We start from the raw sequence: 13,442 nt of genomic DNA on the forward strand, positions 1-13,442 counted from the left end.
GGATCTCCTCACAGTCCAAGGGACTCTCAAGAGTCTTCTCCAAAATCACAGTTCAAAAGCATTAATTCTTCTGCCCTCAGCTTTCTTTATAGTCCAACTTTCACATCCATACATGACCACTGGAAAAACCATAGCCTTGACCAGATGGACGTTTGTTGACAAAGTAATGTCTCTGCTTTTTAATACGCTGTCTAGGTTGGTCATAACTTTCCTTCCAAGGAGCAAGCGTCTTTTAATTTCATGGCCGCAGTCACCATCTGCAGTGATTCTGGAGCCAAAAATAAATAAATAAATAAAGTCCCAAGCCATGCCTTAATTCCCCCAAAACACACCTTAACTGTGGCTGTTTAGTCAAACAAATTTTACCAAGGACTCAGAGCTGACAGAAAACAAGTACAACACAGAAAAGAAAAACTTAAATACAGATTCCTGGCCATCGCAGCCTCCTACATCCTAAAACCAAGACCCCTATACCCTCCCTGAGGACCCAGCTGTCCTGCTACAGGACTCAGCCAGCTGTTGTGTGACGGGGGCAGGCCAAACTCTCCACAGAGGCAGAGATCTCTGACAGTGTCCACCCTCATCAGAGTCCAGGCCCCTTCAACCTTCTCTTGAGGCCCAGTGAGAAGGGGAAAATCATTGCCTAAACACCAGTCCCAGTGGATATCATGTAATCCCTATAGATCCAGCTGCACATGGTGAGACAGCTTGGGTGAGCAGTTTGAATCTTCATGGTCCCCAACCAAAAGCCCATTCCTGAATTGTGCCCCCATCTCTAGCACAGTAGAAAGAGTCACTGAAATCTCAGATCCTTTTTTTTTCCCCAATGTTTTGCAGGTTCCAAAGTCCAAAGGCTCAAGGTAGGAGGGCCTGGGCTTCTCACCCCCAGCAGCCTCTCTGGGTGGAAAGCTGTTCCCAAGCCCAGCATACATCATGGCGGACCAACGTCAATACATAGCACAAGACACAAGCAAATACATTTATCTCTTCTTGCCAGAACAAAACCAAGGAGTCTAGCTTTTCCTCTGCTTCAAGGAACATTCCAGAACATATCTTCTGCTCCTGCCTCTGCTCTAGTTGCTTTCGTCAGGGTGAATCCCTGTGGATGGAATCACTGGGGCAAAAGGTGGTTTGTAAGTTACAAGCTTTTGATACCCAGTGCCAACTTGCTCCCAGATAAGGCTGTACATCATGGATTATTTTTGTCTTTTCTGCCTATCAGTTCCCTAATAAAGCACTGAAGAGTATTAGGATGAATCAGCCACTGGACCAGATAAACAAGCCAGTCCGTCACTGTTGCTGTTTTCTGCAATTAGGAAGGGAACTCCCTTGGGTCCCGCCCAGGACCTGGAATTCCGAAGCACACGGACCAGGCACCTTTGTACCCAGCTCCCCACTGCCCAGGTCCCACCTTTCCTCCTTTCCCCGCCCTCGTGCCTGGGTGGAGCCAGCTGCCAAGGCGCCAAAGCTTCTCAGCCCTCCCTCTGGGCTCAGTCTGGGGTAGAGACCGGAAGAGGGCCCTGTGCCTGGCCCCGATGAGGACACTCCTGACCATCCTGGCGGCGGGCTCCCTGCTCGGTGAGTGCCCATCACCCTGCGCTCAGACGTGCCCCTACCCAGGACTCGATGATCAGGGCTGTCCCCCCCCCGGACCCCCATCCAGCCCCAGCATAACCAGTCTCAGTTTCTTCTCTGCTGGGCTGCACTGGGAGTTTCCGAGGAGAAGTAGATACCAGCTCAGGTTGCTGAGAGGGGTGGAGAGGGTCTCTCAGATCTTGGGTTCTTCCAGAGACTAAACTGACCCTCAAGACTCTCACCCGTCTGAATCTGTGGATGCTCCCACCCGAGCGGATGGAGAACTAGCTTGGGGGAGACGGACATCCTTGGACAGCTCACATCTTTCTGGTAGAAGCTGTGCTTCTGTTCCTCTGCTTCTGGCTGCCGCTGGCCTGACATGGGGAGGTGAGGAAGCCTCAGGATGGACAAAGCTTGAGTCCGGCCATCACCTCCTTCCATGCTCCCCAAGGGAGCCTCTTCCAGCCCCTTGTGCCAGACCTGAAAGAGCCCTTTCTCACAGAGTGCTCAGGTCTGTTGCACTAATAGGTCTTCAAACACCAGCGCTCTTAAGAAAACGGGACTCAAGGGCATAATCTTCACAGCCAATAAAGTAGAGTCTTTGATGTATGGTTATGGAGAACTTCAGGACCAATGCTTGAGATCCTAGATTGTCTCTCTGTTCCCTGAGATGTTTAATAAAATTCAGGGAACTTTCTGAGAAAGTGAAAGCATAGTCCCAGCTGAAGAAGGGGGAGGGGTGGCCGCTGCAAGGTCCCTTCAAGCTCAAGTGCAGGGTGAAGGCCATAAAGGGCTGGAACTGCCAGCCCCTCCAATACTGTGCCTGCTGTGTGCTGCGTGGATCCACGGGGCTTCCAGCTGCTGTCCCAGCCCTCCAGTTCACCCTCCCCTGGGCATCAAGCCGGGCATTCCCAGCATACTGAATTCATGATAAGTTCAGGAGACTTGATGCTTCCCCCCCAAGAGACCCCAGATCTGTCCCTCCAGACCCCCGCCCATCCTGGCTGGGGGCCATCGGCCCTTCACGATGTGGGACCCGGGGGTACCAGCCTTTAGGAAGTTGTTAGGAGTCTGTAAGTTCACTCTGGAGACCCACACGCCTTCTTTGGAATTCTTTGGCTGATTTCAGAGCGAGTTGAATGGCTTTTGCTTGTTCGTCCTTAACTTCCCAACTGATTGACGTAGAGTTGTTTTTCCTAGCAAATGCAAAAACTTCCTTTGATCAGATCTCCCAGGCTGTCAATCTCTAGACAATACACGTCTCCCCACGATTTCACAATGTAGACTTTTACCCAGGAGGCACAGAGACGTCGTGGGCTGAGGAGCCGATAATGAATTCGAGAGGGAAAAGGAATGAGTAGGCAGGAGAAAAGTGGGAGATCTTGTTAGCCCTCAACAGCCCCTAACAGAGCGGGGTCTGCCAAGGTCCACCCACCTGACTTCAGGAAGCCAACTTCACTTCCCTCTTGGAAAGGGGTCCCCGTCTCCATCCAACCTGGGCCCTTCACCTCCCTAGCATGTCCCAGCCTCAGCCACCTGCCTCCTCCAAACCCACATGGCCCACCCAAGATACCGACTCCAATCAGACCCTCCCCCAGCAGACCATAGCTGAGCCCATCCCCGGGCACACCCTGGCCTTCTCTCAAATCCCTCTCTCTTGCCTGCTCTTGACCTCACCACCTTGCCTGAAGTCACCCTTGAGTTCTGACCTCAAGTGGGCTCCCTGCCTCAACTTAAGACCCAGTTCTGAATCCAGGACCCCTCCCTTGGTGGCTCAGATGGTAAAGCGTCTGTCTACAATGCAGGAGACCCGGGTTCGATCCCTGGGTCGGGAAGATCCTCTGGAGAAGGAAATAGCAATCCACTCCAGTACTATTGCCTGGAAAATCCCATGGACAGAGGAGCCTGGTAGGCTACAGTCCATGAGGTCGCAAAGAGTTGAACACGACTGAGAGACTTCTCTCACTCACTCCGTTCAGTGAGTGCATGCTCAGTCACTAAGTCATGTCCAACTCTGTGTGACCCTATGGACCGTAGCCTTCCAGGCTCCTCTGTCCATGGGATTCTCCAGGCAAGAATTAGAGGAGGGGGTTGCCACACCCTCCTCCAAGGGGTTTTCCTGACCCAGAGACCAAATTTGCAGCTCTTCTGTCTCCAGAACTGACAGGCGGCTTCTTTACCATTAGCACCATCTGGAAGTCCCTTGCTCCAGAACAGACTCCAGTTCTGCCAAGACTCAGATCCAAACAAGATCCCAGCCACACTGTGGGACTCAGCACCATATCCATCACGTTGGCTAGAGGCAGGAAGAAACCCCCGGCCCCTAAGACCCCAGTCTAGGGGTTCTGAGAACACAAAGAATTCTGCAGTTGCTGGGACTGCCTGATCCACCCAGATTCCAAGAGGGATATGGCCTTAGATTTAGCAGACAGATACACAGCAGAGTCGGGCTATCCTGAGATACTTTCCTTTCCCCACAAATGCCTCCCAAGCCCATGGACCCCTCTTGCAGAAATCCTGTATGGAGTAAATAACTCTCCACTCCCTCACTCTCTGGACCTTCTGGCAGTCATCGTCACTGACTGGGTTGGGGGTGGGGAAAAGGCACACATCACATCAAAGACACGTGCACACAGGCCTCAAGGCCTTGACTCAGCTGGGTCTACACCTGTCTATTTCCCACCCCAGCCAACCAGGCCCTCTGAGCATGCGCAGAGCCAGCTGCCGCTCTGGTTACCATTTTCCTGTGCGTTCCTCCTTCCCTCAGACCAAGTTGGGAGGGCTGAGAGGAGATCTATAAGTCAAGGGCTCTCATTTACAGTGAAGATTTGCTTCAGGGTCAATGCCTCCTCCTGGGTCCTCTTCTTGGGGCTCTGGCCTTTGCTCCGCCTTCCTCGGCCCATTGTATCTGCCCCCAAAAGCAGGCTAACTACTGTGACGAGTATTGCACCCTGCCTCTCTGAGCCTCAGTTTTCCTCATCCATAAAATGGGCGAAACCTGCCTCATCAGGTGGTCAGGAGGACTTGATGAGGAGACTTAGCCCAGTGCCTGGCACTTGACGTGCATTTCAGACATGGCAGCTGCTGCTGTGGTCCAATTATTTCCATTTTAGAGCTGAAGAAATTGAAGTCCTAATGGCTTAAACAGCTTCCCCAAGGACACACTGCCTGTTCAGTTCAGTTGCTCAGTCGTGTCTGGCTCTTTGCGACCCCATGAACCTGTGCGTGGCCTCAGTCAGTATCCTGCCCCCGTGAAACCCATGGAGCTGGGGAAGGCGCCTTTGCCCTCTTCAGCAGGTCTGTGGTGGGTGGGCAGGGACTGGACCCACAGACAGAGAGGCAGGGATTCACAAACATCTTCTCCGCCCTTGCTTGAAATTACTGGTTCTAGGAAAGTTGCTTCTTAGACATTAGTTGAGTACCTCTAAAATATTCCCTTGGTGAGAACACTGATTTTAGATGGTGCTGAGAAATGAGTGAACACAACAGCAAGTGTCGACAAGGATGTGAAATAACCGCACCCAGTCAAACATCGCTGATGGGAATGTGAGATGGTGCAGTCACTTCTCTGGAAAACAGTTTGGCTGCTCTCCAAAAGTTCAACGTAGAATCACCGTATGACCCAGAAATCCCACTCCTACCCAAGAAAACCAAAAACTTGTGTCCACTTAAAACACTTGCACACTACCACTATCAGCAGCATTACTCAAAATAGACAAAAAGTGGACGCGACCCCAATGCCCAGCAGCTGATGGAGGATAAACAGAATGTGACCTGTCCACACGATGGAATGCGATTCAGCAGTAAGAAGGAAATAAGTGCTAATCTATGTAATATGGATGAGCCTTGAAAACATGATGCCAAGTGAAAGAAGCCAGACACAAAAGGCCAACTGGATGACTTCATTTATAGAAAATGTCCAAATAGGCAAAGTCAGTGGGACAGGAAGTAGATGATTTATTGGTTGCCTGGGGCTGGGAGGAGGGGAGGGTTGGGAATGACAGCTCACGGATACAGGATTTGTTTGGGGGCAATGAACACGTCCTAGAACTAGACCTGAGGCAGTGGTCTACACTACCTTGTGAATATATTTAGAAGACCACAGAACTGTGTGATCGTAAGTGGTGAATTGTATGGAATGTGAATCATAGCTCAATAAAAAGGGGAAAAAAAAAGAAGTGAAGGGGAGCAGGAGGGTCGGTTAGCACAGTCTCCTGCTAAGTGGTTGCTGGCTCACTCCCTCGGTGGGCAGCTCGAAAGGGGGCTAGCGCAGGGTCTATGCACCCATCTGCTCACCCTGCTCCCACTTCTGGCAGCTCACATCACTGAGGACACCTCAGATCTCCTTCAGCACGTGAAGTTCCAGTCCAGCAACTTCGAAAACATCCTGACGTGGGACGGCAAGCTGGAGAGTGCCCCCGACACCGTCTACAGCGTCCAGTATAAGACGTAGGCTCCCCAGCAACATTACCCCTTTGACTCTGCTCTGAAACCAAAGAAAACCCTCCCCTCTTCCATATGTCCCCACATCCTCCCTCGCACCCAGACTGGTGTCAGTCAGCAACTCTCCCCCAAGACATGGCTTTGCTCCTTGATGTTTCTTCTGCAGGGAGAGGTTTAAATGATGGTTACAAGTATGGGCTCTGGAGGCAAACACCAGCCCCTCGTCCTATAACCCTGGGCAGGTAGATAAATGCACCAAGCCTCCATTTCCCATCCATGAAGTAAAGATAGCAATAATACTTTCCTCCTAGGGTTGTTGGATGGGTTAAATGAGTCATTAGCATGTGTGCCTGGCAAAGAGCCAACGCCCAATCATTGCTTTATTGTTTGGGGAAGACTAGGTCAACAGCCAGGTGGCGCTAGTGGTAAAGAACCCGCCTGCCAGTGCAGGAGACATAAGAGACGTGGGTTCAATCCCTGAATCAGGAAGATCCCCTGGAGGAGGGTGTGGCAACCCACTCCAGTACTCTTGCCTGGAGAATCCCATGGACAGGGAAGCCTGGTAGGCTGCAGTCTATAGAGCTGCACAGAGTCAGACACAACTGAAGCGACTTAGCACGCATGCACGCAAGTCAACAAAAAGTCATGTTCACCCCTCCAGCCCCCACTCAGCCCCATTCCCGCTCATCTCCCTTCCCAGGCAGGAGAGGTGGGGTAGCATGGGCTCAGGAATCGGCAAACCTGGGTTCCATTCCTGATCCTGCCACTTCATCCCGTGGCAAGTCACTTGCCCTCTCTGAGGCCCAGGTCCCTGGCCTGTAAATGGGCCTAGTGGTGCCCAGAACATGAACTCAAACCGTCTGAGTTCACATCCTGTCTCCCTGCATGCATGATGAAAACACCTGGGCAAATTTTACTTCCTTAAGCCCCAGCTTCCTGACTTGAAAAGGAAGGAAGATATTAATAATGTGTGAACCTCACAACGCTGTTGTGAGGTTGGTCTGAAGACTAACAGATTATCTGCATAAAAAGCCTAGGACACACGTGCTAAGTAAATATTTGATATCATTATCAATATTAATAAACCACAGGCTGGCTGCCAAGCCTGTTCATGAAAGGTGTGCTCCAGCCCTTCCCTTGCCCACAGGTATGGAGACGGAGAGTGGTTGGAAAAGGAGGGCTGCCAGCGGATCACCTGGAAATCCTGCAACCTTACCGTGGAGACAAGCAACCTCACTGAGCTCTACTACGCCCGGGTCACCGCCATTGACGGGGCAGGCCGGTCTGCCACCAAGATGACCAACCGCTTCAGCCCACTGCAGGACAGTGAGTGGGGGCCCCTCGTTGCACGGGATGCAGGTGGGAGGATGGCCTTTTCCCCTCTGAAGGGGGTGGAGTGTCCAGAAGGGCTCTGCCTCTCAGGGCCAGTTAAGGATGTGGCTTTTAGGGAAGACACTCCAGACTGGACAGCATCGCCTGTGTGGCTCTCCATCTTTCTTCATCTCTAGACCTCTTGTATGCGGACCTTCACCTTGCCACTTGAGCGCAACCAAGGCTTCCTAACTCCATCCCCCTACTCCTTCTTTGACTCTTTTTCAATCCCCAGTCATGGTTTCAGTTTCAACATCACCTCCTAAGTGAACATCCCCACCCCACAGCCCCAACAACTCCCTTGTACTATACAGGCCATCACCTGCTATTTTCCATCACCATAAACTGTTCACCGACTTCAGAGCTCAGATCATAATCTGTCTTTATCGTTTGCTTGCACGGATATCATCTGAATTGAAATGTGAGCTTCATAAAGGCGTGCCTGGGTGTGGGACCCATTGTATTCCAGGAGATGCTCCATACGTAACTGATGAAGGATTAGATGGATGGGTGGATAAATGGATGAGTGGCCAAACTCCTCACACAAGTTAAACGGGTGATGTTCACTAACTGACTTAAAAGTCATATGGTGTTTTAAGAAAATAAAAAATAAAAGTCAGCAAGTTATTTTATATTGTCTCTCAGCTTATTCAATTAATGCATAGTTACTGTAGGAAATTTGGAAAATATAGAAATATGCAAAGAAAAATAAAACTAAGCCCAAATAATCTGAACACTTAAACATAACCGAAGTTACTAGCAGCTGTGTCTACGCTTTTCTGTTCTGGTGGTTTGTTTTTCATGTCATGGTATCATGAACATTTACCCATGTCATGAAATACTTTTCCGCATCATGATATCTCACAACTACAAAAATGATCCATTCTACGGAGGTACTTTACTTGACTTCCCTTTTGGAAGGAATCAGGATTTTGTTGTTTTTTAATAAATAACTGAAGCAAACATTCTTTTAGTGCAGATCATTTTAATCTCAAAGGTCAATGGACCCTTGAGGACTTTTTATAAGTTAGCATCAGGGGGAGACATGAATCCCTGAAACTGTTTGCAAGATTTTTGTATATGTACATTTCAGAGGAGCAAAGAACTATCAGTTCAGTTTAGTCGCTCAGTCGTTGTCTGACTCTTCACGACCCCATGAACCGCAGCATGCCAGGCCTCCCTGTCCATCACCAACTCCCAGAGTTCACTCAGACTCACGTCCATCGAGTTAGTGATGCCATCCAGCCATCTCATCCTCTGTCGTCCCCTTCTCCCCCTGCCCCCAGTCCCTCCCAGCATCAGTCTTTTCCAATGAGTCAACTCTTCGCATGAGGTGGCCAAAGTACTGGAGTTTCAGCTTTAGCATCATTCCTTCCAAAGAAATCCCAGGGTTGATCTCCTTCAGGATGGACTGGTTGGATCTCCTTGCAGTCCAAGGGACTCTCAAGAGTCTTCTCCATCACCACAGTTCAAAAGCATCAATTCTTTGGCGCTCTGCCTTCTTCACAGTCCAACTCTCACATCCATACATGACCACAGGAAAAACCATAACCTTGACTAGACAGACCTTAGTCGGCAAAGTAATGTCTCTGCTTTTCAAGATGCTATCTAGGTTGCTCATAACTTTTCTTCCAAGGAGTAAGCGTATTTTAATTTTACGGCTGCAGTCACCATCTGCAGTGATTTTGGAGCCCAAAAAATTAAAGTCTGACATTGTTTCCACTGTTTCCCCATCTATTTCCCATGAAGTGATGAGAACAGATGCCATGATCTTCATTTTCTGAATGTTGAGCTTTAAGCCAACTTTTTCACTCTCCACTTTCACTTTCATCAACAGGCTTTTTAGCTTCTCTTCACTTTCTGCCATAAGGGTGGTGTCATCTGCATATCTGAGGTTATTGATATTTCTCATGGCAATCTTGATTCCAACTTGTGCTTCTTCCAGTCCAGCATTTCTCATGATGTACTCTGCATAGAAGTTAAATAAGCAGGGTGACAATATTACAGCCTTGACAGACTCCTTTTCCTGTTTGAAACCAGTCTGTTGTTCCATGTCCAGTTCTAACTGTTGCTTCCTGGCCTGCATACAGATTTCTCAAGAGGCAGGTCAGGTGGTCTGGTATTCCCATCTCTTGAAGAATTTTCCACAGTTTATTGTGATCCACACAGTCAAAGGCTTTGGCATAGTCAATAAAGCAGAAATAGATATTTTTCTGGAACTCTCCTGCTTTTTCCATGATCCAGCAGATGTTGGCCATTTGATCTCTGGTTCCTCTGCCTTTTCTAAAACCAGCTTGAACATCAGGAAGTTCACGGTTCACATATTGCTAAAGCCTGGCTTGGAGAATTTTGAGCATTACTTTACTAGCATGTGAGATGAGTGCAATTGTGCAGTAGTTTGAGCATTCTTTGGCATTGCCTTTCTTTGGGATTGGAATGAAAACTGACCTTTTCCAGTCTGCGGCCACTGCTGAGTTTTCCAAATTTGCTGGCATATTGAGTGCAGCACTTTCACAGCATCATCTTTCAGGATTTGAAATAGCTCAACTGGGATTCCATCACCTCCACTAGCTTTAGCATCATTCTAAGGCCCACTTGACTTCACATTCCAGGATGTTGGGCTCTAGATGAGTGATCACACCATCATGATTATCTGGCTTGTAAAGATCTTTTTTGTACAGTTCTTCTGTGTATTCTTGCCACCTCTTCTTAATATCTTCTGTTTCTGTTAGGTCCATACCATTTCTGTCCTTTATCGAGCCCATCTTTGCATGAAATATTCCCTTGGTATCTCTAATTTTCTTGAAGAGATCTCTGGTCTTTCCCATTCTGTTGTTTTCCTCTATTTCTTTGCATTGATCGCTGAGGAAGGCTTTCTTATCTCTTCTTGCTATTCTTTGGAACTCTGCATTCAGATGCTTATATCTTCCCTTTTCTCCTTTGCTTTTCACCTCTCTTCTTTTCACAGCTATTTGTAAGGCCTCCCCAGACAGCCGTTTCGCTTTTTTGCATTTCTTTTCCATGGGGATGGTCTTGATCCCTGTCTCCTGTACAATGCCATGAACCTCATTCCATAGTTTATCAGGCACTCTATCTATCAGATCTAGACCCTTAAATCTATTTCTCACTTCCACTGTATAATCATAAGGGATTTGATTTAGATTATACTTGAATGGTCTAGCGGTTTCCCTACTTTCTTCAATTTAAGTCTGAATTTGGCCATAAGGAGTTCATGATCTGAGCCACAGTCAGCTCCTGGTCCTGTTTTTGCTGACTGTATAGAGCTTCTCCATCTTTGGCTGCAAAGAATATAATAAATCTGATTTCTGTGTTGACCATCTGGTGATGTCCATGTGTAGAGTCTTCTCTTGTGTTGTTGGAAGAGGGTGTTTGCTATGACCAGTGCATTTTCTTGGCAAAACTCTATTAGTCTTTGCCCTGCTTCATTCCGCATTCCAAGGCCAAATTTGCCTGTTACTCCAGGTGTTTCTTGACTTCCTACTTTTGCATTCCAGTCCCCTATAATGAAAAGGACATGTTTTTTGGGTGTTAGTTCTAAAAGGTCTTGTAGGTCTTCATAGAACCGTTCAACTTCAGCTGCTTCAGCGTTACTGGTTGGGGCATAGACTTGGATAACTGTGATATTGAATGGTTTGCCTTGGAAATGAACAGAGATCATTCTGTCATTTTTGAGATTGCATCCAAGTACTGCATTTTGAACTCTTTTGTTGACCATGATGGCTACTCCATTTCTTCTGAGGGATTCCTGCCTGCAGTAGTAGATATAATTGTCATCTGAGTTAAATTCACCCATTCCAGTCCATTTCAGTTCACTGATTCCTAGAATGTCGATGTTCACTCTTGCCATCTCTTGTTTGACCACTTCCAATTTGCCTTGATTCATGGACCTGACATTCCAGGTTCCTATGCAATATTGCTCTTTACAGCATCGGATCTTGCTTCCATCACCAGTCACATCCACAGCTGGGTATTGTTTTTGCTTTGGCTCCATCCCTACATTCTTTCTGGAGTTATTTCTCCACTGATCTCCAGTAGCGTGTTGGCCACCTACTGACCTGGGGAGTTCCTCTTTTGATATCCTATTATTTTGCCTTTTCCTACTGTTCATGGGGTTCTCAAGGCAAGAATGCTGAAGTGGTTTGCCATTCCCTTCTCCAGTGGACCACATTCTGTCAGACCTCTCCACCATGACCCGCTGGTCTTGGGTTGCCCCACAGGCATGGCTTGGTTTCATTGAGTTAGACAAGGCTGTGGTCCTAGTGTGATTAGATTGACTAGTTTTCTGTGAGTATGGTTTCAAAGTGTCTGCCCTCTGATGCCCTCTTGCAACACCTACCATCTTACTTGGGTTTCTCTTACCTTGGGCATGGGGTATCTCTTCACGGCTGCTCCTTACCTTGGACGAGGGGTATCTCCTCACCGCCACCCTTCCTGACCTTCAACATGGGACTCCTTGGACGTGGGCTGGCTGCTCCCGGCTCCGCCCTTGGCCTTGGACGCAGGGTAGCTCCTCCCGGCCATGGCTCCTGACCTCAGATGCAGGGTAGCTCCTCTCGGCGTTCCTGCACTGTCGCAGCCTGGCACTGTCGGCCACTGCCCCTGACCTCGGACATGGGGTAACTCCTCTTGGCCGCCACCCTTCAGGCATGGGGTCCTCCAGGCTTCTGCCCGGACCTCGGACGTGGGGTAACTCCTTTCAGCCGCGCTTAGTGCACCCGTCGCAGCCGCCCACGCATTCATCAAATTTACAAAAGGTTCTATAAACCAGGAAAGGTCATTTGGTTATTTGGGAAATTCATCTTGAGAGAAATTGAAGTCTTAGGCCTTGCCTTTGAGGCTACATCAATGATACTGGAAATTCAGGATGCATAGTTGAAATATCACTCCCCAAAACTCTCATTGCAAGTAGACTGGGAGTGTGTGGAGGGGGGTATGATCAGCCTAAGGGGGCCGGGACCCTCTCCCTGGGCTCTTCCTACCACCCTTGGTTACCCCTTTGCCAGCCTTACACCCAAGCACCAATCGCTTCTCTTCTCACCTGTTAATTTAGATGATGCTTTCAGAAGCATGGCTGGGGTTGGGGTGGGAAGGGGTGGGAAGCAATCATTTCCCAAGGTCCATGGCAGCCTCTCAGACACTTCTGGCTGATTCCAACTGTTTCATTTCTTTTTTCTCTCTCCCTTTTCTAGCTAACATCAAACCACCTGATGTGACCTGCATCCCCAAGGTGAGATCTATCCAGATGACTGTCCATCCCCCCTACACAGTGATCCGTGCACGGAATGGCCACCAGCTGACCTTGGAGAACATCTTCCAGGACCTACGCTACCATTTCAACCTGCACATCAACCATACCTACCAAATGGTAAATGAAGGGTAAATATACATACCACCATGGCCCTTCCCTGCCTCCAAAACCTATTTTCCTCTCTGCATTGCTTTAAATAGAAATGAGATGTGTTATATAAATCAGCATTTCCCAGAATACATCTACAGCCTACCTTTTATAGATTCACACACACAATAGTGTGCTAAAGTCTCTGACAAGTCCTGCAAACTCAAGACTCCAGTTTCAGTTTGTTTAATACAACTGTTCTCACATGTATTTGATCAGAGAAAGTCCCCTTATTTTCATTACATATTTTGATTTGTTTTGCCTAAAGCCTTCTAACATTCTGAAAAACATCTTCTATTAATATTCTCACATGTCCACTTTGGAAAATACTGGAATCAATTTCTTTTGTTGTTCAGCCCCTAAGTCATGTCCAACTCTTTGCAACCCCATGGACAGCCCCACAGGATTCCCTGTCCTTCACAATTTCCTGCAGTTTGCTCAAACTCATGTCCACTGAGTCGGTGATGCCATCCAACCATCTCACCCTCTGTCCTCCCCTTCTCCCCCTGCCTTCAATCTTTCCCAGCATCAGCATCTTTTCCAATGAGTCCACTCTTGGCATCAGGTGGCCAAAGTGTTGGAGCTTCAGCTTCAGCATCAGTCCTTTCTACAAAAATTTAGAGTTGATTTCCTTTAG

The 13,442-nt window shown here is 48.4% G+C and overlaps 1 protein-coding gene across 1 annotated transcript in view; it reads left to right on the forward strand.

The window, feature by feature from the left end:
- Positions 1 to 1,348: 1,348 nt before the first annotated feature.
- The window catches only part of IL22RA1 (interleukin 22 receptor subunit alpha 1), a 30,016-nt gene continuing 17,922 nt past the window's right edge, over positions 1,349 to 13,442 (forward strand). The window contains exons 1-4 of the mRNA XM_069579500.1: positions 1,349 to 1,578; positions 5,892 to 6,024; positions 7,166 to 7,344; positions 12,600 to 12,775. Coding sequence (XP_069435601.1) covers positions 1,536 to 1,578; positions 5,892 to 6,024; positions 7,166 to 7,344; positions 12,600 to 12,775 — 531 coding nt within the window. The 5' untranslated portion in view covers positions 1,349 to 1,535. The remainder of the gene's footprint in view (positions 1,579 to 5,891; positions 6,025 to 7,165; positions 7,345 to 12,599; positions 12,776 to 13,442) is intronic.

Source organism: Ovis canadensis, chromosome 2 (genome assembly GCF_042477335.2).
Source record: "Ovis canadensis isolate MfBH-ARS-UI-01 breed Bighorn chromosome 2, ARS-UI_OviCan_v2, whole genome shotgun sequence".
Classification (NCBI taxonomy): domain Eukaryota; kingdom Metazoa; phylum Chordata; class Mammalia; order Artiodactyla; family Bovidae; genus Ovis; species Ovis canadensis.